This window comes from Scylla paramamosain, chromosome 26 (genome assembly GCF_035594125.1).
Source record: "Scylla paramamosain isolate STU-SP2022 chromosome 26, ASM3559412v1, whole genome shotgun sequence".
Classification (NCBI taxonomy): domain Eukaryota; kingdom Metazoa; phylum Arthropoda; class Malacostraca; order Decapoda; family Portunidae; genus Scylla; species Scylla paramamosain.
In genome coordinates this window covers 2,285,278-2,313,112 of record NC_087176.1, presented here as the reverse complement: position 1 = coordinate 2,313,112, position 27,835 = coordinate 2,285,278, and the positions used below count along the sequence as shown (strand labels likewise).

At 42.5% G+C, this 27,835-nt stretch overlaps 2 protein-coding genes across 9 annotated transcripts; both read left to right on the top strand.

The window, feature by feature from the left end:
* The first annotated feature begins 47 nt into the window (after positions 1-47).
* Positions 48-9,768, top strand: LOC135113583 (uncharacterized). 4 transcript variants are annotated; one of them, XM_064028871.1, is made up of 4 exons: positions 48-77; positions 6,189-7,040; positions 8,345-8,431; positions 9,171-9,768. In XM_064028871.1, the coding sequence occupies exons 1-4, from the start codon at positions 72-74 to the stop codon at positions 9,282-9,284; spliced, it is 1,059 nt and encodes a 352-aa protein (XP_063884941.1). In that variant the 5' UTR covers positions 48-71; the 3' UTR covers positions 9,285-9,768. The 4 variants fall into 4 exon arrangements, with proteins under 4 accessions (XP_063884941.1, XP_063884940.1, XP_063884939.1 ...); XM_064028870.1 differs by lacking the exon at positions 48-77 and having other exon boundaries at positions 5,108-7,040; positions 9,171-9,296; positions 9,617-9,768; XM_064028869.1 differs by lacking the exon at positions 48-77 and having other exon boundaries at positions 5,108-7,040.
* A 67-nt stretch (positions 9,769-9,835) lies between these two features.
* On the top strand, positions 9,836-26,365 carry LOC135113581 (F-box/WD repeat-containing protein 7-like). 5 transcript variants are annotated; one of them, XM_064028866.1, is made up of 13 exons: positions 9,836-10,064; positions 11,582-11,958; positions 16,000-16,062; positions 16,564-16,680; positions 16,896-17,801; positions 18,194-18,273; positions 18,378-18,537; positions 19,069-19,338; positions 19,521-19,700; positions 19,945-20,126; positions 20,559-20,784; positions 21,723-21,933; positions 23,027-26,365. In XM_064028866.1, the coding sequence occupies exons 4-13, from the start codon at positions 16,573-16,575 to the stop codon at positions 23,299-23,301; spliced, it is 2,598 nt and encodes an 865-aa protein (XP_063884936.1). In that variant the 5' UTR covers positions 9,836-10,064; positions 11,582-11,958; positions 16,000-16,062; positions 16,564-16,572; the 3' UTR covers positions 23,302-26,365. The 5 variants fall into 5 exon arrangements, with proteins under 5 accessions (XP_063884936.1, XP_063884937.1, XP_063884935.1 ...); XM_064028865.1 differs by lacking the exon at positions 16,000-16,062 and having other exon boundaries at positions 9,842-10,064; XM_064028867.1 differs by lacking the exons at positions 11,582-11,958; positions 16,000-16,062.
* The last annotated feature ends 1,470 nt before the right edge of the window (positions 26,366-27,835 follow it).

Here is a 27,835-nt window from a genome sequence, read left to right as displayed (position 1 = left end):
ATTTAAAGTCGAGAGAAACGACCACTTCATTTTACTTTCCCGCGGCACGTGAACAGAGACGCACTTTCACCATGCAGGTATATACGTGTTTACAGTGTCTGGAGAAAGAGAGAGAGGGGTCGTGTTTGTGTGCATTTTAAAAGGAGGAGGACTGCATGGATGGTTCCGTATGTATTTGGAAGGACTGCATGGATGGTTTTGAGTAGATGTTTTGTCTGCATTTGGAAGGACTGTCTGCGTGGATGGATGGTTTTGTGTGCATTTGGAAGGATTAAAGGGATGGTTTTGAGTGGATTTGAAAGGACTGTGGGTGCGTTTTGTCTGCATTTGGTAGGAATAAGTGGGTGGTTTTCAATGCATTTGGAAGAAAGAATGTATGGATGGTTCTGTGTACATTTGGAAGGACTGTGGATGTGTTTGTGTGCACTTGGAAGGATTTAGGGTGTGTTTGTGTGCATTTGGAAGGACTTAGGGTGTGTTTGTGTGCATCTGGAAAGATTGTATGGATGGTTTTATGGATTTGAAAGGACTGCGCGTTTTCGTATGTCTTTAAGTGTGAAATCTGATTAACCAACAGTGAAAAAGCGTGACTACGAATAATGAAGTTCTTTTTTTATCCTTAACAAAAGATCGTATGCCGCGGGTAAATTAAAGTGTATTTTCTTGTATGTCTATTAAAATTAAATCTAAATAAGCTATAAAAGTGCGCTATTACGTGTAAGAGTTTTTTTTTATTTATTTACTTTTCATTTTTTTTTTACTTAATTAATCCTTACACGAAGAGGACTGTGAACCGTAAATGGATTCCTGTGTATTCACTTGTACATATTTTTTTTAAACGTTACATCTAATCAACCGTAAAAAAAAAAAAAAAAAAAAAAAGTGATACGAGCAATCTTTTTTTTTTTTTTCTCTCTCTCTCTCTCTTTCTTTTCCTCCTTATGCGAGGAGCTTCAGTCGTGTGAACTGCGCGCTGCTCTTCTGATCAAGCAAGGAAAACGAAGATAAAACAAGCACGTGATAAATAAGGTTGATGAGGCGAGAGGCGTGAATGCAGGCAAGCACACATTGTATTTTGCCAAGGAACATTGTATTTTGCCAAGGACAAACAGAAGGAAGAACCAGAGGAAACAATAACACGGAATAATTAATTTCTCGTTATGTTCTGTTATCAAAGCACTGTCACTGTGGCGGTGGTGGGAGTGGTGGTGATGGTGGTGGTAGGTGTACGTGGGAGTTTGGTGGTAGTGGTGGTGGTGGTGGGAAGTACACAGTAGCAGATGGTATCTACATATATTCGTAAACGTAAGGTCTGGGTTGTAATTTGCTTCGGTCCTTCCCAGCACAGCCACGCCTAAGCATTACCACCTGTTGCTGGTACTCCCCACCCCCACTTCCTCCCCGCCCCTGATCAACTACTTCTCCTCTTCAGCACTAGTAGTAGTAGTAGTAGTAGTAGTAGTAGTAGTGATAGAGAAAGATGATATATTACGTTGTTTTCCCTAATCTCACTAATGATAAGGCAATTTCATTTGTTAAGTAGTAGTAGTAGTAGTAGTAGTAAAGACGATATATCACGTTGTTTTTCCTAATCTCACTAATAATAAGACAATTTCATTCGTTATGTAGTAGCAGATGAGAGAAAGCCGTACGTCATTCTTCCTAATCTAACACTAATCATAAGACAATTTAATCATTACGTGTGCATCAAGACAATCTAACTCATTACGTCTGCATTCTCTTCACACACCTGCTCGATAAAGTGGATGTCGCTTCTCTTTCACACACACACACACACACACACACACTGGCCATCGCGCACAGGCTCCACGTGACCACAAGGCTGGGAATGAACCACATCAATCTTATTACGTGAATCAGTCCTCCTCCCGTGGGTCCAGATTGTCAATACCTATCATCACTGCTCATTAAGTCCAGGGAATAACTCTCGCTTTTACTCTCCTACTTTCCCCGTAACCACGCACGCAGAGAAATTCCCAGGTACTCCCACCTGATAGGATACTTATTTTCTGGCTCTCAGCGTGATAAATGGAATCTGGGAAGTAGAGCAAAGTAAATATGGAATTAATAATTATTTATATTGGCGTAATGGAAAGGAGATTATCAGTGTGAATGAAGTGGACGGGGAAATTAAAGACGAAGGTCATCCTCAGAAATCTGGAGATGTGGAAATGCATGAAGAGATAAATGTAAGCTGGGAATTTCAGTGAAGTAAGAGAGAGAGAGAGAGAGAGAGAGAGAGAGAGAGAGAGAGAGAGAGAGAGAGAGAGAGAGAGAGAGAGAGAGAGAGAGAGATAATTTTTAATAGAATAAACAAAGAAAAAGAAAGTAATCCTCAAAAAAAAGATAAATTATAGGAAAATGTATGAAAAGAAAGGGAAAGTAACGCAAGATTAATGTGAAAACTGGGAAAGTAGCGCCAGACGGGAAAGAAGAAAAATGTACATACATACGAGTATGTATGAGAGGACAGTGAAGAAATATTTGTTTTCATATTGTTTGTCGAAGGTTTGTCTTGCCCTCTGTATATTAAAGAGGGGAGTGCCAGGAGTAACAAAATCTTTACATAGAAAATAAGAGTGAAATTGTGGAAAGATTACTGTTTGACTCAAAAAAATCTATATAATAAACAATTATATGAGCTGTATATCTGGTGCAAAGCACCAAATATACATACCATGTGGAGAAGAGAGAGAATCTAGAAAAAAAAAAAAAAAAAAAAAAAAATATATATATATATATATATATATATATATATATATATATATATATATATATATATATATATATATATATATATATATATATATATATATATATATATATATATATATATATATATATATATATATATATATATATATATATATATATATATATATATATATATATATATATATATATATATATATATATATACGAGTATATATATATATATATATATATAATGATCGAGGAAATCTGTAGAAGGCACACACAAGCACTCACGCAAGAAAATAGACTAAGCCCTTGAAATTAATGGAATTGAATAATAGAATAGCCAAAGAATGCGATCAAAAGCTACAAAATAAAGGAGATATTTACTTACGTGCATATAAATTCTACGAAATTACATAGAGAGATTATATGACAGCATATCCTGAGAAAGCGATCGAAAGATACAGAATAAAAGAAAGACAGACTTATACATACAAATCCCAGAAAATTAAATAGAGTGATTAGATAGTGACATAACCTGAGAATGCGCTCATAAGCTACAAAATAAAGGAAGAGAGATTTATTTACATACAGATCTCCGAAAATAACAAGGATTAAAAAATAGCACATTCTTTCCATTTTATGCATATATCGTTCTACAGAAGAGGAGGATCGAGGAGACAAGAGAGAAGGCGTACCCTCCTCACAACACAACACACATCACACAGCCTCCGAGAAGAGAAAGTCGAGCCCAGTTTTTGCTCCATTACCTCTAATTATTTAAACCTGTCGGCGTCATAATGCGTACACTGTAAGCATATTATCTCCTCTCATCACATTCCCTCCCCTTCCTAAAGCCCCCGTCCAGCGCACCCCTTCTCCACACACCAGCCGCTCTATCCGCCCCGCCTGCCTTCTCACCAACCCTCCTTATGGCGCGCTATCTCTATGTCGCAGATACGCGGAACTCTGTCTGCCTGTGTAGCGTCGACGGCGTTAATTCGACGCCGCGACATTTTTACGAGGCGTTCGTTGATGGCGTTAATCTAATCCCGAGCCAGTTAGCAGAGAAATGCGAGACTGTTGTGGCTCATTTTCCCTTCACCAAGAAAGCAAGGGATTGATGGTGATGCGTGATGGACGAGGAGTGATTCTGAATTGCAAATATGTATTGTATATATTGACAACCAACCGGGTGATTGATTGTTTGGATGATGTGAGTGATGAGTAGATGGATAAACACACTACAATAATTCGCGGATTCGGTTCTTACAATCTTACTTACTTACATCTTTGCTCTTCGTTGGACAGAGTGAGATTCGTGCCCCGATAGTGAGTTAGCAATTAGTTGTTGGGAAAGAGAATAGCGACATAGTGTGTGAAATGGCTTAGCGTTACAAAATACATCGGACGAAATAATACGAATTCTAACCTCTCTCTCTCTCTCTTGGAATGTAATACGTATTCTAACACATTTCTAGTGTAAATTATAAGAGGTTTTTTTTTAGATTTTTTCTAATGAGCCTAGTGATAATTTAATTGATTATGCGCCTTCAATAGAAAAAAAAAAACTGTTTAGAACCCTATTAATCACTCCCGAGGCCTTTAAAAATGTTACTAGTGAGAGCAAGAAGCGTTTCAGAACACGGGCATGTATCAGAAGAATGACACACGACAATGGCAAACAACTGGTTGACTAGCCACTGATGTGCATTGTTTCTCTTTCCAACATTCCCACCACACACTTGCTCTCACGTCCATCACGTACCTTCAAGCACTAGCTACTTCCCACCTCGTCTGATCATCATTTTTTCTTTCCCTCTTTTAATAATTTTCAGTGTAGAAATATGAGCAATTTATAGTACAATACTTCTCGCCACGAACATCGCTCACAAGTAGTCGAGGTCCACAGCATTCAAGAAAAGCGCACCGACCTTCTTTCTGTCCTGTCTTGGCTCACAGCGGAAACCAAGTACAACGCAATCAAAAAGCTACAAACAGGCTGATATCAAGCAACGCGTGGACAACGCCCTGCGCTCTCTTGTCCCACCATGTTTACAGACTCAGGTTCCGTGTTTGTGGAAATGTTAAAGGAATATGATACTCACTCCAGCGAGGCCACGACACGGAGGGAGGAAGACACTGCACCCCCTCCACCTCAGCCACTACGGTGCATCATGTGGCTGAACTGGGGCGTAATGCAGTTCCTACCACCCGTCCTAGGTAACTTTTTCCTCGTGGATTTGCACAGAACCGGGATTCCGCGTATCTATAGTGAGTCTGCATTCCCGGTGCAAGTTCTCCTTTGGGTTTCCATGACCGTGACTTCATTCTGTTTCTATGCTTCGAGTTGGATCCCTCCCGGCCGAGTGACAGAGAGGGAGCTGGGAGGGAGGAGGGCACCCAAGGCCTGGCGTGCGTGTCAACTTTGCAGACATGACGTGCCTCCCATCGCTCGGCACTGTCAAGTATGCAAGGTGTGCATCTGGGAGCGCGATCACCACTGTTTCTTCATTGGAAACTGTGTGGGCAGAGACAACATCAACGCCTTCAACCTCCTGTGTATCCTGACAGCGACGTGCGGCTTCCTCTACCTGGCTGTGGTGATGGGAGGGGCGGTGCTGCGCGAGAAAGAGCTGCGGGGTGCTGACTGGATTCTTGGCTTCATTAGTCTAAGTCTTCTTTTAGGCTGTATATACATGTACCTTTACGTAAAGAACCGCCGCAGACGTATGATGCAGAGGTTTCCCATGTTCTTTGAGTGACGAAACACTCTCCTTGGCGGTGTTCGGTGAGGTGAGGGAAAAGTAACGCAAAATGAACCCTAAGAATTTAGTTTACTGGTAATGAATGTGATGACCTGCCTCGCGTCGGTGTTTGGTTATATTGCCTCAGTGAAGGATCCCGCACTCAACAACGCCGGCAGAAACATGAGCGCCACCACCACCAAGTGTTCGAGTCGATGGAGGCCAACAAGGGACACATGAAGGACAGGGACATGCAGAGTGAGCTGGGACGCGCCGCCAACGCGGAGGGTCCTCACCAAGGCCTGGACTGGTACGGTGTGGATGCCCTGCTAGTGGTCCAGACTGGAGCTGGCAAGAAAGTGAAGGAAACCCTCCTTCACTCCTTCAATTGTGATGGCGGCGAGGCAGGAGGGAGAGGCCATCGATCGCGCCGCCCTGTGCCAGACCCATCCATGCCTTTCCTGCACAAGTTTCACTTTTCAGGAAACATACACATCATTTCATTTGAAGTACTTTAATGCACAAGTAACCACACTCGTATACAGACAATTATGTCTTAACTGAGGCTGGCTGCTGTACAGGATGAATGTGAGGGCTGCGTCCGTTAGGACTAGAGGCAGGATCGCCGCGATGCTCCTTCCACATGACCGGGATACATAACATGCACGAGTTTCTTTACAAGTGTGGATGAGCCAGCTGCTTTTAACATTTCATTATCTGCAGGTGCAGACCGTCTTCCTGGTGCTGGTGCTCCTGTCACCTCCAGCGGCAGCATCCTGGATATTCCCTGACCAGAAGCAGGCGGCGCCCAGCAGCAGGGACACTGAGGGCGTGAGCGCAGACCTCAACCTGCTCACCCTAGTATCTGGCCAGTCACCGCCTACAGCAGCAAATGATGGCCTCGCGCTGCTCCGCCACCTGCTGCAGGCCCAGAGGAACAAGGTGCCGCGGAGCCTGAACGCCCAAACGCCCTCGCTCAATCCCCCCTCGGGTGTCACCATCCACCACGGCAGTCTCCTCCCCCAGCAGTTCAAGTCCTCGCAGAGCTCTCAGAGTTGCTGCACTGGCTCAGGTTTCAAGCCCAGCACGTACTTGCTCTCCCCAGCTAACAAACTTGGAGGTGCTGCGCCATACAAGCACGCCATAACTACCACAACAACCACACACAAACCCTCACACACAATCAAGGCTATCAATATCTACAGGCCAGTTTTCAATTCTATAATTACAACTCACAAACCAGAATTTATCTATGTGGATGATTTAACTCAGCCTCCTCTCTCCTATTCCACTACAGCTCCACCACAAACTTACAACTCCATCATTGACCTTATCACAACCAACACGCCAACACACAACAGTAACTATGGCACCACTAACCCTCCTTACAAAGCCACCACTACCACCACCACCACTTTTAAACCCCAAAGTAGTTACAACCAGATATCTTACGAGTCACCTGACAAGTACAAGCCAACCAGCACCGTACATAGACAGATCAGCACCAGCACATCGCATAGGTTACCTCACCGCGACCATCACCACGTCGCCAGCACCTTGAAGCCTCGCAGACAGGTAACTCCTTAGATACGTGTGTTAATCCTTTCACGGCGCTAAAGTCCGTATTCAGTGATGCTTTGCTCTCTCCCCAGGACTTTTTCCAAGGTCACAGATATGATTAGCAGGGTTTCCAAAGGTGTTTTTCCAGTAATAATGTAAAAATTGTGTTAATCTATCGCTAGAACCATAAAAACATCCTTAAAACGCCGTGTTAACTTCAGTTAGAGACTTGAAAGTAATCGAGTTTCCGGCAGAAGTGTTTCAGAATAATGTCGTAAAAACAATGTATGATTTTTTTTTTTTTTATAAACACGTACAAGAGAGAAGGGGATGAAAAAAAAGAATGGATTTTGTCATTTCTATTTCGTGTAACGTTTGGAGGTGGGTGTGGAAGAAGAAATGTTTCAGAGTGGCAAGTGACGGAGGAATGGTGTGTTAAGTGGCAGTGAATGGGTTAATTGAGGTCATGACATTTGGTCTATGTTGGAAGGCGGTGTTAATGGAAGTTGTTGTTAAAAAGGAACTACATTTTCCTTCTTTCTTTATTTGTTTATTTATTTATTATTTTATACTTAGACAACTAACTTACGTGTACGGTCAGGTTTAGATTGTGAATTTGTTTTAAAATGGGGTTGCATTTTATTTACTTATTTTAGTTTATTTTATTTCTTATTGATACAACTATGTAACTAATTAACGCGTATCTGTTCATTGAGGTGATGAAATACGATTTAGATTGGACGTTGGTGTTGAAAGGGACCAGTATTTACCTTTTTTTTTATTTTTATTTAGATAACTAACTGATAATTTTCTGATATCGTGTAGGTATGTATGTAGCAATGAAATACTGTACAAACACGTATTGTCGAACACTGTAATCTTATCTTAACTGCTTTTAACAGGTAGTAGAGAAAGTTAGTTGTGTTTTCAAGGGTGTTTTCATGATTTTAGTGATAGTCTAACAAAAATACTACATTATCAACTGAGGAAACGCTAATGAGAAACGTTATAATCATCTTTGTGGCCTTTGACAATATGTAGTTACCATGAGATCAAAGCGTTTCCAAATGCTGGCTCGGGTTGAAGTTAAAAGTATTTCTCGGCCACCTTTAACAGACTGTAGTGGAAGGTTTCGACATTTTCAAGTGTGTTTTCATGATTCTAGCAATGGTTTAATCAGTGTACTACAACATTAATAGAAAAAAAAAACATTCATGAGACCCAAACTTAATTATCTCCATGGCATCTTATCTTAATGGAAACGTTTCTAAATGTGGGCTGAAGATGGAGACAAAAGCGTGTTTCCCGTGTTTCCCCAGGGTCGTGGTTATCGCTACGGATACGAGGTTAACTCCCAACACCATGGCACCTCCTTCGGCCATCACGAGCTCAGCGACGGGAACACAGTGAGACACTATTCCCTCTCTCCTTTCAGCTTAACCACTGACAACCTACGAGTCACCATTCCCACTCTCTTTCAATCTTAACTACTGACAACCTACGAGACATTATCTCCACTTTCCCTGCTGCCTTGATGAATGTTAACTATTAGTGGCACTTAAATGACACTTCAAAACGCTTAGCAGAAATAGGGACAAATAGGATCGTACCAAAAGTCACGAAGGTTGAAGGGAAGTTAAAAAGGTCCCACGTAATGTTACCCTTGAAAGTCTAGAAATTGCTTGGTTATTGAAGGTTTTGCTGTACAAGAAGGAGACTTTCTTTTTTCATATTTACAATATTCGTAACCTTTCAGCATGCACTTTTTACTGGCAAACTTTGGTACTCCCTGCCTTCTTCTGTATTACCTCCTACCTATGACTTGAACTCTTTCCTCGAAATTCTAGATAATCCTTTTGACTACTATTTGGGGACTGGCAACTTCAGTGGGCCTTTTTTTTTAGCTTTTTGTTGCCCTAGACCAGAGCCCCTTTTACGTTAAATGAACAAGAAAAAGAAGAAGAAAAAACACTAAGAGGAAAAGTCACCCTCAAGAGAAAGTGTATTAAATTGTTGTGTATTTATTTATTTATTTATTTATTTATTTATTTATCTTATAATCAAGATCCTTTGCGAAATGCTTACTCTGATCATTCATGTCAAAAGTCGCACGAGAACCACCTACCTACCAGTCTGTCCCTACAGGTCCAAGGGGAGTACCGCGTGCAGCTGCCTGACGGTCGCCTGCAGGTTGTGACTTACACGGCGGATGGTGAGCGAGGCTTCCGGCCAGTGGTGCGGTACGAACAAGGAAGATAGAGTATTCCTGAGGTACAATTATTTGTTTACTTACGGTACAAGGATGAGTATTCCGGAGGTACAATAACCTGTTTTCTTAGGGGATACAGTATTCCTGAGGTATTTGTCTACTTTCAGTACTAGGATCCCCCATTAAGAACTTTCCTGAGATACAATAATTTATTTACTTAGGGTATGAGGATCCCACACGAAGATCGAGGTACAATAATGTGCTTAGTTTTGGTACAAGGAATATCCCACCCACAGAAGTAGAGGTACAATAATGTGTCTACTTTGGGTACGAGGAGTATCCCACACAAGAAGATAGAGGTACAATAATGTGTCTACTTTAGGTACGAGGAATATCCCATCCTCTGCCACCACTTGCTTTGATCCTCAGCCATCCAGAAGGTACATCATCTGAGGCTTGGACTTGAGTCTCGAGCTTAGAGGATCTCATACATTAAAAAAAAAAAAAAAAAAAAAAGGTATATGCCATAATCCATATCAACTCCATAATCAATCCATAATCAACTCATTTACACGCCCAATGACTTTATGCAGACTTATAATATTATATCCTTTTGTTGTTATGTAATCCGCTTTTCTGTTTATATGAAATATTTCTGCACATTTCTATTTTCACTTCATATATCACTGGCAATGCGTTGGTTTTGTGTCAAATGATGAGGAAGCAAGTTTATTTTCACGTGCGTTTATGGACATGAGCGACGAAAGTACAACACCCTAGCCTCACCATGACCTCAGCACGGGACCCGACACAGGCACTCGTCTCCTGCAGTAAGTACAGTAACATTTTGCTCTCACTTCCAATGTCCTTATGTCCAATGTCTAATGTCCTCACTAATCAATACGTTGATCTCTGTCGATGATCTTACAAAACCTCTTACATCTGTTCTTATTTTTCTTACGTTCTTATCTTCTTTAAACCATAGAACTAATACAGTGTTGGTAGATCAGAGGAGTTACTAAAAGAAAAGGCTAAACATGATGAAAGAGAGCGATATAACTCAACTTTTGTCTGTACCTACTTGAAGAGGTTGGGCGGAAGAAGTGCACTTTTGTTCAGCACTTAAAGGGACCGCGAATGAAGTTGTTAATGGAAGGATGATGTGAGAATACTTATCTGAACACTCTATTACGTATGAGCGGACAGTCCGGTCAGTGTTTCCATTGGTGGGGTGTGGCAGCCATTCACGGCATTGCGCTTTGTACTGTGAATAGACTCAGTGTGTTTAATGCAGTGGAACCCTCGGTGATGTGTGTGTGTGTGTGTGTGTGTGTGTGTTTGTTGCGTGGGTACCTAACTTTATCTATCCCTGTCCCGGCTTTCATTGTCCTTATTCATCATACCCACACCGCTTCGCACCATCTACATTGCCTAAGTACTAAACCTCTGTTGACTCTTCACTGAACCACTATTATATCGGGTAAAAATCATGATATCCGTGATTTAGTGCAACTGCAGCGTATATGTATTTCCTTGTTTTAGGCATTAATACTCGTTAAGTTTCTGTACCAATTATTTTTTTGTACTGAACCGGTTGTATAATAAGTGAATAAAAGCGATTATCACCTAGACATTTAAATAACCCGCCGACATTTGTAATCTAGTGCATTTCTTTGTCTAGTCATAATTGATACTCGTCAAGCTCCTTCGTTAGCTATTTTTATACTGAATGAACACCTCTAATATCAGATAAATAGGTAAAAAAAAGCCTTTGCCTCTGAGGGTGATAATAATGGTAATAATGATATCTTAAATTTAACTATGATCTTAATGTATTTCCTTGTTTTAAGATCCTCTGTTAATCATTTAAATACTGAGCAACTCTTGTATCTAGTAAATAAAGGCCATTACCACTGATGATGATAATGGTGTATGTAGCTCTGATGTATATATATTTCTTTCTTTTATGCATAGTTTAAACTTCTTAAGCTGTTCGGTTAGTTATTTTGATACTGAGCTGGTTTCATATCACCCTGTCATTTAAATCTCCCGTCGCCAGTTGTATTTCCTTAACTGATACTCATTAAGCTCCCCTGTTAACAATTTTTTTGCACTGAACAACTTTTATATTGGATAAAAGAGGAAAATAAGCACCATTAGCACTGATTATGACAATGATGATGATAATGTCTGAAATTTAAGTATATTGTATATGCATTTTCTTATTTTGGGCATCATTTGCATTCATTAAGTCCCTCCACCAATTATTTTTATAGAAAAAAACTAGTATAATAACGAGTGAATATAAGTGACTGTCACCGTGGCCATTTAAATATCGCGCCGCCAGCTGGTCCTCGAACGTAACCGGAAATCCAAGATGGCGCCTTTGTTGTGATTGCTCTCACCAGGCGAGCCTTTCTTTGCTTCACGAGCCCAGCGCTGCCCGGGGACACCACCACCGCGCCCTAGAGTCCCCAGCCGCACAGGACACTGCCGGAACATTCTATTAGGGGTGTAGGAGGGAAGAAAAGGCGCAAAAGGAACCAAGAGGCAAAGGATACTAGGAAACTTGGACCAGGCGAGGGCAAGGCTGTGCTGTGGCGAACTGTGGCGAGCTGTGGTGGTGTGTGGTGGTGGGTGATGGTGGAGGCTGTGGTGGGGTGGAGGGGCCGCCCTGCCCTCCTCAGCTCGGCCGCCCCCGCTACCCTCTGAGACACTGCACAGGTAAGAGGCTGATTGGGCAGGGCTGGGTGAGGCTGGGCAGGTGAAGGCTAGGAAGGGCTGGGTCAGGGGCTAGGTGTGTACTGGGCAAGGTGAGGGGGCTAGACTATGTAGATGAGGTGCTGGGCTTTTTAGGTGAGGGGCTGGGCTACGTAGGTGCGGGACTGGGCTGCGTAGGTGCGGGGCTGGGGAAATTACACACTTGACAAGGATTAGGTGTGTGTGGGCTAGACAGAGCTGAAGTAGGGGCTAGACCGAAGAAGTTAAGGGCTAGACTGAGGGATTAGGTAGGGCTGGGCTGGGCTTGGTAAGTGAGGGGCTTGGTTACATAGGTGAGGGCTAGACTGAGGGATTAGGTAGGGATCAGGTGAGGGGCTAGGGAAGGGCTGGGGCTAGGGACTGGCTGAAGATTAGGCAGGTGAGGGACTGGGCTAGGTAAGGGATTGGCCAGGTGAGACTAAGGTGGGGCTTGACGGTTGAGGACTAGGCAGAGGTGGACAGATGAGGACTAACTATTTCTCTGAGAATAAAGAAGGAAAAATGAGAGTGAGAGAGATTTAGGAAAGAGGAAAATTGGATAAAGAATGGTATGAGGGAGGGAGGATAAGGGTGAGGGGATGAGAGGCCTTGAGGGTGAGGCAGAATGAGGAAGTGGGAGGCATTAAAGAGTGAAGGGAAGAGAGATGTGGTTGGCTAATGAATGAAGGACTGACTTGAGAAAAAATGAGAGAAAGGAAAGAAATATATATGTGGTATTGATATATTTGTTTCAGATTTTCCAGTTCATCTTGCATTCCCTGTTTTTTTAAGTTTTTGTGATATTCTAGACAAATTATAGTGAGTATTTTTTTTTTCTCAGTATTTATTAAGTGCATGTGTCTCCCTGCAGCAGTATTTATCTTGTCTTGTTACCTTTTCACTGTTCACACTAGTATTTCATCATCAAATCAAAACTTTCCTGGAATACTTTCAACTATAAGATATCTAATATTCCTATTTTTTTTTTTCCCATTATCAAATTACAACTTTTCTAATAACACTTTTTTCTAACTTTCAAATTTGCTGGTCTTTTTTTTTTCTCCTATCTCTCTCTCTCTCTCTCTCTCCTTATATGTCTATGTGTCTTGGCTTCTGCCATTTGCAATTCATATTTTTACTTCTTTCCTTTCCTGTTCACTGTAATTTTCATGTTTCTTGTTATCATATCCATTTTTTTTGTGTTGTGTTGCTTTATCCTGTGTTCTTAATTTTTTATTTATATCATTATTAATTTTTTTTTCATTCACTTCCTTTGTTTCTTGCTTTGTTTGTATGTTCTTTCCCTTTTGTTTTTATGTAATTGTTTAGGTATGGTCTTGTAAATTTATCCGAGTCATCTTTGTTCTTAGTTTCAGTTTATTATCGTTATTACGTTATATTATGCAATGTCATTCTGTGCTTTGAAAAGAAAGGATAAATAAGTTTCGTGCAGAATAGTTATTTGTACATGCAAGGAACATAAAACTCAGGCAGAATTAGGACAGTGTGAGTGTGTGTGTGTGTGTGTGTGTGTGTGTGTGTGTGTGTGTGACTTTGGAGATCAGGATGAGCAGCCACATAGTGAATGATACAATGTAATACCAAGCTGTAGGAGAACATTATGTAAATATATAGAGGATGAGTGATGGCACATGACTACTGAATTGTTTTGTTGAGAGACTCTTGCACTCCTCTGGGTCTCATCACACAAACTAGGACTCAGCAGTAGATTAATATATGCAGGGTTTAATATACAGGGAGGAACTAGGATGATAATGAATACACAGAAACTAGGACTCAGCAGTAGATTAATGTATGCAGGGTTTAAAATACAGGGAGAAAATAGGATGATAATAAATACACAAACTAGGATTCATAGTGATAGATTCTAGTTAAATAGATCCAGGTTTAAGACACACATAGTCAGAAACTAGCAGGATAATCATTACTTCCCAAATCATACATAGAGATTACTGTCTTATTCTTCTATGACCAAATCTTAGAGGCTCATTGACTCGGTGCAGTTTAACAAGAGAGGAGTCAAGGGGTGCATAGAGAATACTAAGGGAAAATTTTGACAAGAGCTTAAAGAGGAAAGATTGTAAACTGAATGGCCTTTTCACCATCTTGCACTCTTCAAGACAAAACCTTAGAGGCACCTTTACTCACTGCAACTTTACAAAGAGGAGTTAGTAATAAAACAAGGGGTGCATAGAAGGAAATTTTTGACAAGGGTTTAAAGAGGAAAGATTGTAAACTGAATGGTGTTTTCACCATCTTGTATTCTGAGGACAAAATCTTAGAAGCTCATTCACTCACTGCAACTTAACAAAGGAGGAGGAGGTTGTGATGAAACAAGAGATGCATAGAGAGCAGTAAGATGAAAATTTGGACAAAGATTTAAAGAGGAAAGATTAGAAAGTGGCCTCTTCACCAGCTTATAATCTTATGATACAACAGAATCTGGTTTAAGCAATGCTTAAACCAGCAAGGTGAAGCAAGGCATGCATAGGGAACAGTAAGAGGATGTTTGGATAAAGATTTGAGAAAGAAAACAATTGAAAACTGACTGATCTTTATAAAAGCCAGTTTGTATAATGCAACTTAACAAGAGAAGGAAATTAGTGATGAAAGAAGAAATGCATAGAAAATATTAAGGGGAAGTTCAGACAAAGATTCAAAGAGGACAAACTGAAAAGTGACTGGCCTTTTCACTAACCAAGAAGCTGGTTTAAAGACACTTATCCTTCAATATTTGATTATTCTTTTGACTTCAACTAAGGGACTGGCACTCAAGTGGTCTTTTTTCAAAATCTTTGTCACCTTTGACCATTGCCCTCTTACACAGGAAAAGAATGTAACTTAACAAACGAGGAGGAGGTTGTGATGAAACATGGAAAACTAGTACATGGATTTAAGAAGGAAAAAATTGAAGTGTGTGTGTGACAGTCATGATCAGTGTAACTCGAGATTCCACACTGTACGTCACCCTCTGTCATATTGTGAAGAAGCAAGGGAAATGGTAGTTGAGTATGATATGATAAAGATTTAGTTCACTGGAAAGCAGAAAGGATATAAAGATTTAGTTCATGGGAAAGCAGAAAGGATATTGTGCACTGTGTTGATCTTTTGGGTTTAAAGAGGCTTATGAGATTATGAATGTGGACTGATGTGCTATAAAATTAGATTGAATGAAGTGGAAGGATGGTGTGCAGTGCATATGTATGAATGGGATATCCTAGGATTGTCAGGATTATTTGTGTATATACTTAGCAAAAATGTTGAAGCCTTTTCTAGTTATTCTTTTTATTTACCTATCAGAAGCATAAATCTTGAGTTCTTTTCCACTATTCTTTTTATTTACTTATCAGACAAGCACAAATACCAATAATATATCAGAAAAGTTTCATATATCCTGACTCATCATTATAGGAAAGAATGGTTGATAAATCAGTTTTTGGAAGTGATTTATTTCCATTTAGAAGTTGGTCCTGAAATAGTTATTATAAAAACTCAACACAATCATCATTTGTTTTCCCACATGGTTTTCAGTTAATCTTGCTATCAGCTGGACTTGCTTTCCTCACAGATATCATGTCATAATTGTCTTGCCTCTTGAAAAAGATTGATTAACTTCCTCCACAGTATTAGTGATGAATGATTCACTACAAACCTTGATAGTAAAGTATCTCAAGGGGAAAGATAAGTGGCAGTGACACAGAGTAGCCACCAGGGTGTTTGAGCCACTGAGCCACAGCAAGCAGTGCAGGAGCTCACTGACTCTCACTGGGAGGCACGGCTCCAGTGACTTGTCCCTACCAATGTGTCTGTGTGTGGGGGACATTCCACCACTGTATGGAGGTAATTAACCATCCAGAAGACACACAGTGGGACAGTTCAAGTTGTGGTGATGTTATGGAGGCAGGAATTGTCTAACGGTGCATGCTGACCATCCCTTCCAAAGTATTTATTTGTTTTTATATATTTGTTTATTTTATTTTATTCCATTTTTTCATGTGAGAGGAGATCTGGGCAAAGGCAACAAAAGACTGAGGAAAAAAGGCCCAGTGAAGGTGCCAGTCACCAAAGGTTAGTCAAGCCACAGCTGCTTGAACTCAGTAGAAACAACCTTGCATATTGTGTCATGTTTAGTTGCTTTGCTTTGAAGAAAAGAAAGGACAAATCATGTGGACTGCATTGGCACTGCCACACTGCCAGCTACTCTAGTTAAGCAGGTAAAGGGTTTTTATTTATTTATTTATTGTATTTATTTATTTATTTATTTATTTAATTATTTATTTTTATTAATTTATTTATTTTTTTATTTATATATATTTTTTTCACAGCTTTTTATGTGTTCTCATTCTTTACTTCTTTGTCACTCTACTGGTTGTTGCTTTGTCTTTTTCCCTGTTCATTTGATCTCTTCACCTTTTTTTTTTTTTTTTTTGCATCTTTGAGTGACTGGTTTTGTTGCTTGGCATTTTTGGATTATTCTATTATTATCATTCATTTATGGGTGTTGTGTTGCTCTGCCTGTTTCTTGTGTGTTCATGGAGAGGTGTTCATCCAGTGTTGTTTGCTCCCCAGTATGGTGTTATGATGGGTGACCAAGTGGTGGACATCAATGTTGCTACAGTGGAGGACCTGGAGACCTTGGTGGGTGTGGGCCGTGCCAAGGCGGAGGCCATTGTCAACACCCGCACTGTGAGTCCCTGTGTGTGTGTGTGTGTGTGTGTGTGTATGTGTGTGTTGAGTGACAAAAGAAAGATTAGTTGTTATTCTGACAGTTTAATTCTGTCTCATAGTGCTGTTGCTGTATGACCAACATATGTTTTTATTCATTAAGTCATAGAATGTGAATGACAGAGTGAGTCACACAGTCCCTGCCTGAGTCTGAGCCTTTCCTCCTGTGCCTGCAGTCAATGGTGGAGTTCGGCAGTGTGGAGGACCTGCTGGCAGTGCCAGGCATCGGCCGGAGTCTGATTGAACAAAACCGTGTGTGTCTGGTGTGTCGGCCGCTGTCTGGGGCTGGCACGGCGCCCCTCACCCGCCATGCCGCTGCCCGCCGCAGCCTCCGTCGCGCCTCCCATGACACCCGGCCACGCCCAGAGCCCCAGCATGAGCCCCAGGCAGAAGGGCCAGTCACTGGTGGCCGGCTGTCCCGTGGGGCCACCAGGGAGCAAACTGGGGAACACTCCTGCCCCACCAGGCTGCCTGGGTCCGGCCGCCGGGCAGACCCCCGCCCCCGGGAAGACTCCCCACAGGAGGGAGTAGAGGGGGAGGGGAGGAGCTTAGTGCCAGAGGAGGAAGGGAGTGACTGTTGTGATTGCTGTGGAGGAGGTGGGGCAGTGGGGCAGCAGGATCCCAGCAACACAGGCCCTGGGGAGGAGGGGGAGCAGGAGGGGGAGGAGGGGCTGGTAGGCTGTGTGGGACAACCTCTGCGGCGTGAACTTCACTGTGGGTGTAGCGAAGCCTTGAGTGGTGGTGGCGGTGGTGGAGGCGGTGGTGTTGGTGGCAGTGGTGGGGGAAGTGGGGGACTGGGTACTGACACCCCCCATGAGGACACACCCCCAGACCTACCCCTCCAGGTGCCTCAACCAGTCCCCCCACTCGCACTTGCTGATGGAGACTCCTCCTCATCTTCCTCCTCGTCCTCCTCGTCCTCTGACGGGGAGGACCCGGGTGAGGGGCAGGATGAGGACAATGAGGATGATGAGGACGAGGAGGACGAGGAGGGCCACATGGACGAGGACGGCCTGGAGGAGGAGAGTGACTACTGCATGACTATTGACCTGCCATGCTCACCCTCAGGGGACAAGAAGCAGGTCAGTGGCCCTCCATGGCCTGCCTTACCTTGGCCCACCTGGCATACCTGTACTGATTTATCTTTTATATTGTCTTCTAGTGTTTATTGAGGAGGACCAGCTTTCCACTCTGTTTTCTCCCTGTAATGCTTCATCTGTGTGTAGTGGTGAAAGTTATGAATATTGTAGGTACTTTCACAAGAACAGCATTGTCAAACAACATTGAATGCATTACTACAGTCATCAATATTTGATCATTACCAAACAGCACTGTAGATTTAGTTTTTTCTTTTCATTATTCCAAGAGCAGTTATTCAACAGTATTTTTAACTACTTCTTTTCAATTTCTTGTCTTTGACTTTCAAACAGTTGTTTTATGAGACATCTTATCATCAACCCTCCTCCTCCTCCAGATCAAACGCAAGTCAGAGGTTTGTTCAGACTCCAAGGGTGTGTGTCCTGTGAAGAAGTCATGTAAGGCAGTGGAGCACAGGTGGGTGTGTGCAAATAAGCCTGTGTATTCTTGCCAGTCAGTTGTATAATTACATATCCTTCTACCAATGCCTCTTTCACCACTGCCACACCTCTCCTCCACAGCGGTGAGAACAGCCGCAGAAAGGTGAGTGGTCTGGCAGGCCACAAGGTGTCGCCGCCCCCAGCTGGCCTCAAGTCCTGGCTGGCCAAGTACCAGACTTGGTCACCTGCCCAGAAGCGCTATGCCCTTGACTCTCTCATCGACGTCTGTGATCTTAATGAGGTGAGGCGCGGGTGATGCCTGTTGGAAGCATCCATCACTGAGTTGTGGTGAAAGAGAGACAGTGTCAGGACACTACAATTGAGTAATTGCACTGCCACTTCTTATACCTTGGTGATAATCAGGCACTGTTGCCCCCTGCCAGGATTATATGTTGTGTTAAAGCTTTTCTTATTGTCACTGAAGATGGAGTTAAGGTTTCTGTTGAAAATTTAATTAAACCTGCTTTTTCTTAGGACAGATTTGAATATATCTTAAGTTTTTTGCTCCTGCCAACATCAGCATCCTTGCCAGTTTGATGTGGAGCAATGGTGTAGAAAGAGCCTTGATGGGTTCTGTATTTAGTGTTGCTGCAGACAATGTGTTATTGGTCAGAGTCTTGCCTGACCTCAGTGTTGCTGGTCACAGTTTTGCCTCACCCTAGTGTTGCCACAGACAATGTGTTGCTGGTCACAGTCTTGCCTCACCCTAGTGTTGCTGCAGACATTGTGTTGCTGGTCACAGTCTTGCCTCACCTCAGTGTTGCTGTTCCAGGTACGTCACCTCCACCAAATCATCCTGCCCCAGTTCCAGCGGGACTTCATCTCCTTGCTGCCAAAAGAACTCGCTCTCTACGTGTTAAGCTTCCTCCCCCCGAAGGATCTCCTGAGGGCAGCTCAGACCTGCAAATACTGGAACATCCTGGCAGCTGATAATCTCCTGTGGAGAGAGAAGTGCCGGGAGGCCGGCATAGAGGACCACATGGTGGTGATGGACCGCCGCCGCCGCAAGGGCACCAGCATGAGCCACGTGTCTCCGTACAAGGTGAGTCTCTGCCTCCAAGGCCTTTTCTTATCTGGCTTGTCTTTCAGTGTTCCTCAGGCAGTGTTCCAAGTCCCAGCCAGTATTGAGGTTATGTTACTGCTGCCCTTCCTGCAGATTAATGCTAACCTCTCTTATCCTTTCCTGCCATCACTAAACCCAGTCTTCTTCCCTGTCCCCCGCAGACTGCCTTCATGCGGCAGCACAGAATAGAGATGAACTGGCGCATGGCCAGTCTCCGGCCCCCACGGGTCCTCAAGGGGCACGATGATCACGTCATCACCTGTCTACAATTCTCGGGGAACACCATTGTCTCCGGCTCTGACGACAACACCTTGAAGGTCTGGAACGCCACTTCTGGCAAGGTGAGAAAGATGATGTCACTGCTTCTTGATGCTGATCAGGAGGAAATACCAATGCATCCTTCACACACACAGACTCACGTCTCTGTACTCAGCCATAGTACTGTTTATCTCTCTGAATACAAGGCAGTACACAATTGCTTTAAGTTATGATCCTTGAGGAACACAACCCATTCATAAGTCATGAGGCATCTGCACTTTAACCACCACACTGGCACACGACCAACTCACACGGTAACCTTTACAGTGCATGCGGACCTTGACGGGACACACGGGCGGCGTCTGGTCATCCCAGATGTCTGGCAACCTGATAGTGAGCGGCAGCACTGATCGGATGCTGCGGGTGTGGGACGCTGACACCGGCGAGTGCTACCACATCCTGTACGGCCACACCTCCACCGTCAGATGCCTCCACCTCCACGGGAACAAGTAAATACAGAACTCACAACACTTCCATGCATCTCAGTCTCTATTTTTTGCTGTGAGGATTTGTTTTGGCACCACAGCTCACCCAGACACACAACTGATGTTTTTTTTTCTCCATTTTTTTCATGATCTTTAATTGCTTTCCTGTTGAGGCCTTCCTTTGCAATTTTTAGTATATATTTTGTTATTCAGTCATCATTTAGTGCCTTAGAATTCTCTTACCACTGATTTTGTCCAACATTTATTTATTAAGGACATGGAAATGACATTTTTTATAATCTAACTTCCTTTCCAACTCTGCTCTTCCTTTACTATTTTCAGTGCATGTTTACCTGTTCTGTCATCATTTATTGCCCTGGAATTCTCTACCACAGATTTTAATCAGGATCTAGATACTAACTCGAGCTTCCCTGATATCCCTTGCCTTTCCCTCAGGGTGGTGAGTGGGTCCAGGGACGCCACACTGCGGGTTTGGGACGTGCGCACTGGTGCCTGTGAGCGTGTGCTGGTTGGCCACGTGGCAGCAGTGCGGTGTGTGCAGTACAATGGGAGGCTGGTGGTGAGCGGGGCATATGACTACATGGTGAAGGTGTGGAATGCTGAACGTCAGGAATGCCTCCACACCCTGCAGGGACACACCAACAGGGTCTACTCTCTCCAGGTACCAGCACTGCTCTCTTTGGTGTGGTTATTGATTTAGTTTGTTGGTGTTACTTCTATTATTGTTACTACTGGTGCCGTTACTGGAAGAATTACTGCTACTTCACTGGTTTTGTTGGTGTTACTTCTATTACTGTTACTACTGGTGCTGTTACTGGAAGAATTACTACTACTTTGCCAGTTTTGTTGGTGTTACTTCTATTACTGTTACTACTGGTGCCATTATTGGAATAATTATTGCTACTTTGCCAGTTTATTTGGTGTTACTACTGCTGTTAGTGACTGCTAGATGTTTAGAATTATTTTTATTCTGCTACTACTGCTATTACTACAAGAACTGCTACTTGCTGTTTTGTTGGTGTTACTACTGCTATTATGCCAAAAACTGCTACTTTGCTGTTTTTATTCGAGTTACTTCTGCTACTACTGCTACTACTACTACTACTGTAACTACAAGAATTAATGCTACTTTGCAGTTTTGTTAGTGTTACTATTGCTATTACTATATGAACTCTTGCTACTGTGCTGGATTTATTCTTTTACTTCCATGATCCATTACTACTATTCATTATCACTTAGTTTATTATGCCTTTGATGTACATACTTCACTGGTATAACAATTACTACAGCTTTATTGCTCTTGTTACTACTACTACTACTACTACTACTACTACTACTACTACTACTACTACTACTACTACTACTACTACTACTCTTCACCACTTGTTCACTTCCCTGATACCATCCCAACTACTCTGACAGACAAAATATCAGAACCAATCACAAACATTCACTCATCACACATTCTCACTCTTGATACCATCCCAGCTACTCAGACAGACAAAAACAGACTTAATCACACACACCCTCTTATCACACAGTCTGCCCTTCCTCCTAAACCAACACTCCCTCAGACACTCACACGCTCACATCCAACAGTTTGATGGTGTCCACGTGGTGAGTGGTTCGCTGGACACCAGCATTCGAGTGTGGGATGTGGAGACTGGACAGTGCCGCCACACCCTGATGGGACACCAGAGCCTCACGTCAGGCATGGAACTCAAAAATAACATCCTTATATCCGGCAATGCTGACTCCACTGTCAAGGTGTGGGACATTGTGACTGGCCGGTGTCTGCAGACTCTCTCAGGTAAATGTCCTATTGTTATTATTGTTGTTATTGTATGTTAGTGTGGTAGTGGGGAATAAATTGTTCAAGCTGTGCAGCTGATTCTTGTAAAGTGAGGACAGGAGTACTTCTCTCATCTGTCAAGGGCCAAGGGGCTAATAGAGAGGTGTGAAATGAGTGTGAATGTGAAAGTTGTGTTCCTTGTCTTGGATACCTCCCTTACAGCCTTGTATGTATGTATATATGTATGTATGTATTATGATTATTGTCATTATTATTATGTCTTACTGATACAGAGGCTTAATGCTATGTATGTTTAGGGGTAAAGAAGGGTCTCATTGTGAAGGGTCAGGGGCAAAGCAGTGTATGTAATTAATTGCACTTTCTTCTTGTGGATACTTTATTGTGTGTATTTATCTTCATCAAGTCTGTCATGTGTTATTGAAGTGCCTCAGGTTTGTGACAGCCTGTTGTGTGTCTCCAGTAACTGTTGTCTCTCATGTCATTATTACATTCTAGTTTAAGGCTGAACTGATCTGTAAGTGTCTCCTGCTATGGTTGTAATTCTTGCTATTAATCTCTCAGGTCGCAGGTGAGTTACTTAAACTTTTGTGTCAGTGGGAAATGGCTTTGTTCCAGATCAGAAGTGGGATAATTTAGTCACTAAATGTTCAATGCTTTTTTTAGATTAGTTGAGAAATAAGTGGCATTGGAGAACAGACTGATAGGTCAGATGCCAGTGTTCACTGTGTCTTGAGGCCCTTGCCTACATTGCATCCCACTGATGTAGAGACTGAGGGGAGCAGCACAGCTGAGCATTACTTGGTGTATGAGATATTTCAGTTGCATAAGGGATACAACAAGGATGATGTAGACAAAATCCTTAGAATTTCTTATTAAAATACAATAAAAAGTAGGAAGAAATTGGGATGATAGATGACTGGAGTAGATTTAGTAATCAGGGAGCTTTAAAAGAAGATCAGATGGCTACGCATGTTAAAGTATATTTGTATGTTTTATACAGAGAAGCCATATGTAAGTGTGATGGCTTTTTTGCAGCCTCATTTATGTTTTTTTATGTATTCCCACACTCACCTGTATCTTCACCCTACAGGGCCCAATAAGCATCGGTCCGCAGTCACCTGCCTCCAGTTCAACAACATGTTTGTGGTGACGTCTTCGGACGACGGGACAGTGAAGCTGTGGGATGTGCGGACCGGGGAGTTCCTCAGGAATTTGGTGGCCCTGGAGTCGGGGGGGTCAGGGGGAGTGGTGTGGCGCATCAGAGCTTCGGACACTAAGCTGGTGTGTGCGGTGGGCAGCAGGAACGGGACCGAGGAAACCAAGCTGCTTGTGTTGGACTTTGATGTGTACGACAACGTCAAGTGATACATGGGGAGGCTAGTGTCAGGCAGTGTGCTGTCCTCCATGTATACTTACAAAGTTCAAAGTGATGTTATATTGACTGTGCTGCCAAGTAACCTCGTGGTCATAGTTTCTCTGGTTGTCAGTTGGACAGTGTTTGTGGTGACTAACATTTCCCTGGTGCTAATACTGTACACACAAGGTCGTCATCGGACACTCACCGTCATCATCGTCATCGTTCACCTCAACCGGGCGGGTTTAGTTAGTGGATCATCGTCATTTCCTTGTGTTGTAAAGTGTCATCTGATCTTGCTTTTCTTTGTTGCAGTACGTTCTTCGGCAAACCTGCATTCAGGTCTTAACAGAGTCTCCTGTCTTCTTCAAAACTCATTGAGTGTTTTATTAGTTTGTGTATTTTTAAGCTTAGTTGAAGATTGAGTTCTGGTTTGGTAAGGAAATTCTTTTTGTTTCACATGTTTCTCTTTAAAGGAGTCAAATGGATGGGATAGATTTGTATACCAAGCTAGTGATGCCCAGACAAGTATGTGTGTGTGTGTGTGTGTGTGTGTGTGTGTGTGTGTGTGTGTGTGTGTGTGTGTGTGTGTAAGAGAGAAAGAAGCAAGAGCAGTCATCTGGGCCACTGCTTGGCTGCCGGATCATCAGCAATAACAGTCTAATGCGCCAAAGTCTGATGAGCAAAGGAATGAAGGAAGAGCATGATTGCTTGTGTGATGAGCAAGGGAGGAGTGTGAGGGAGGGCATGTTTGCTTGGGCAGAGTCTGGCTGGTGGAGAGGACGGCTGGGGCCAAACATGGAGGCTGCAGCAGATGGTGGGCAAGCCCAGCCAGACCAGGGGAGAGCCTCAGCCAGTCACCTCAAGGCACACCAGAGTGTCCTCACCTCAAGTACATATCACCAAATGTCTTGCTCAGCGTGTCAGGTCAGATATAGTTCACGAAAGCGATAATGAAAGGTCAGCATAAAAAAGGAGTTGTATATATATTTTTATATGTACAATTTTATTAGTTTATCATTTGACGAAGCACTTTTTACTTGACACACTCATGGGCCATACCGATGCCATTTTGTTTGGTTTATATTGTAGTGTAGGATGGTTTTCAAAGCTTGTGAAATACAGAGGCTTTATGTTGTGTATGTTTAGGAGACACTTACCTGCTGGGGTGTGTCTCAAGAAGCAAATTATTCCAGAATTTTATCTGTGATGCCTTTATATTGATTCACGAATGGCAGTGTTGCCGGAGCCCTGTCACCTTCCTCTCCTGTAGTTCTCGTTCTGTGTTCTGTTCTTTTTTGCCTCAGATTATTTTTTATAAGGGTCTTGTGCCCTACCAAAAAGAACAGTGTTCTGTATTATGTTATAGGAAGGAATTTAGCTATGATGGAGCATACATAGAGGTCTAGTCTGCCATTTCTGTGTGACAGTCCATGCTGCTTTTTTTTTTTTTTTTTTTTTTTTTTTTTTTTTTTTTTTTTTTTAGTAATTTCATTTTTTGTATCAGTTTTTTGGTTTAGAAAACAGGAACAGTGAGAAGAGATGCCAGCAGCGTGGCTTGCAGGCCATACGGAAATGTTGGCTGCAGGGGGAGCATTGCATTTCCTCAGGACCCCTTCCCTCTGCAGCAAGAGTGGCGGTGGCAGCCACGTGCCACATGAGGCATTGCAGTGCCTCACGTGGCCCTGGGCTGAATGGAGGCGTGGTGCAGCTAAGCATGTGCTCACCAGTATGGGCACTTGCTTCTGCTGGCATGTTTGTGCAGCATCTGGGCAGCAACTTGCAAACATTACTGTTTTTGTACACCAGGATGAAGTGGCAGGTTTTCGTGTCATTACCTCGTTGCTTGACACTTTCCATTATACTCATTTTTTTGCTTATTAAATGACAAAGTGCATTCTGAATATTTTGTCAGTTCCATTTTGTGTTGAAAAGTTTTATGATTGTTCAGGAAATAATTTTTGTTCTCTTTTAGATAGAACCAGTGTTGGGTTGCAGAGGCTCTTAGTGTTCACATTCAATTTATAGTTTGGAGTGAAGCATGAGAAGGGTTGCAGTGAATACTACTTGTAAACCTAAACTGAGTTCCTGCCCCACTGTAGTGCCGCTAAGCCAGTCCCTGGAAGCCAGGACCTGGCCTGTGCCAGTCCCTGTCTTGTAACTAGCACGACTAGCTGCCATGTACTATTGGTTCCTTCCTCGCTTTTGAGAGGAAGGTTAATGAACAGTGACCTAGAGCATGGTTGTTTTGCTGGAGGGCTTGGAGTACGTCGCTGACACGCGGCCACCCAACCAATGAAAGGTAGCAACACTCAAGGAAAACTGTGCTGACTTAGGCACTGGGTGATTCCACACAGCAAGCGTCGCTGAGGGGAAGAAAAGAGCGAGAGTAAACATTTTTATATTGCCTGCAAGACCACCCGTAGTCTCTTAGTCGTGAGTATATATATTGTATATATATACATACTTTACCTGCTGCTGAATATTCATAAACATTTTGTCACTTACTCAGCCGTCCATTGTTTAGAATATAAAAATGTGTTATTTTTCCCATCTGCGCCGAGGAGTGAGGGGTGCGTGGCCTCGCCCGCCGCGCCTCGTCAGGGCTGGGCATTTGTAAACCTGGATAAGAAATAGTTTAGTATTTTCTTTTCTTTCGGAAGAGAAATGAGATTGCTCAAGTTTTTTTATTCCTTTATTTTGAAAATGTGCATGTATGTGTATAAATATTTGTATATTTATACAAGAAGTGCATGAGAACATAGACAATTCATCGCCACACACTGAAGAACACAACCCTCACGCCCACCAACACAGAGAACACTTGATGCATAATACTGAACACCACGGCAGCAGGAAGGGCCGTCGCACGTCCGCCCCTGTCCGCCGTGAGCGCCACACTGAACACTGGGCTGAAGCAATTTCTTATATTTACATGAACATACTTAACCTTAATGTTTGACTTGGGAATATGTGGTCATTACTGTGTAATTATGTTTCACCACTTAGATGAATACAAGAAAATGAGTCATAACTCTTGGTCCTTGTGGTAATAAAATTACTCCTTTTTTTTTACGACTTGTCTGTGATTCACCCCAAGGCGGTACTGGCGGGGCGGGGCTCTTTCTTGCTGGCCTGTGTTGCTGTGTATTATTAAAATCATGTTTATTGAGAGTATTTATAGATAAAAATGTTTTGGATCGGCCTCATGTGATCCCCTTCTTGCGATGCTATTGACTCTGCCAATAGGTCAACTTGAACCACTGCAGTACTCGAGGCAAGCTGCAGGAAGCCAATAACCCCACACGTGGCAACCCTTATATAGTGCATACCCATCTTTACCCACATACCCATTGCGCATTTAATGAAGAAACTTACAAAGCAGTCTGAGATCAGAGGAGGTCACGAAGTATCGAAGTTTGCAACGCGATTCTTTCATTCGTGGAAAACGCGTGAAAAAACATGAGCTCGCGTGGCACCAAAGCCAAATATCGAAGCCAAGCAACACGATCTTCCTCTCTCATTCGAGGAAAATCTGAAATCACGAGTCCACGAGATACGCGGGCCAGTAACACGTTCCTTCCCTTATTCGTGGAAACTCAAATAGAAGCCCAAGAGGTAGTATCAAAGCTAGCCACACGTTCCTTCTCTCTCATTGGTGGAAAAAATATGAAATCAAGAGCTCATGAGATACCAAAGTACCAAAGCCAGCAACACGATCCTTCTCTCATCTCCAGAGACTCATCACATGGAGGGAAGCGCCGTGGCCAGAGGACCACTAAAGGCTATCCTGTCGGTCCCGCGGGGCTGCGAAATGGGCCATCAAGGTGTCGGAGTATCGAACACCCTACGAAAATGAGCGAAAACTGAAGACAAGTCGATAAACTGTATTTGTCTTATCATTCGTCCAGTTTTCTTAATGTTACGTGTCGTATGTTCGATATTTGCTGGTGTTTCAGTACGTGTTGCTGCTGCTGCCTCAGTCTTCTGCCTTTGTGGATAGTGAAGAGAATTACGGCACAGCAAAGAGCACCAGTGACGGGATTGGAATCTATATGCAAGTGATGGAGTTTGGTTTGGGTTACAATAGGTTGTTATAAGAAATGTTGCATATCTTATTCCACTTTCCTTTGCTTCTTTATTTAGTTTTAGTTTAGTTTTATTGTAATTCATCTTTATTTTATTTCTTTTATCTAATTTTATCTTCATTTTCGTCTTTATTTTATTTATTTTATTTGAGTATGCTTATTAATTAATTAATTATTTATTTATTAGATATTTTTGTCTAGCGTGACATTTTCATTAAATTGTTCAAAGAAATAATAATAGCATATTGTAAAAAAAATTATAAAAGTAATTTAGTCTTATTTTTACTTTCTTTCGGGGTAATAGTGGTTTATCATAGCAAGTCATACATACTCATTTATGTAATTCTACCACTTGCATCTAATCATGGTTATTATAGTAATTGCTAGGTGGTGGTAGTAGTAGTAGTAGTAGTGGTAGTAGCAGTTGTATAGTAGTAATTTTATGATTCATTACACT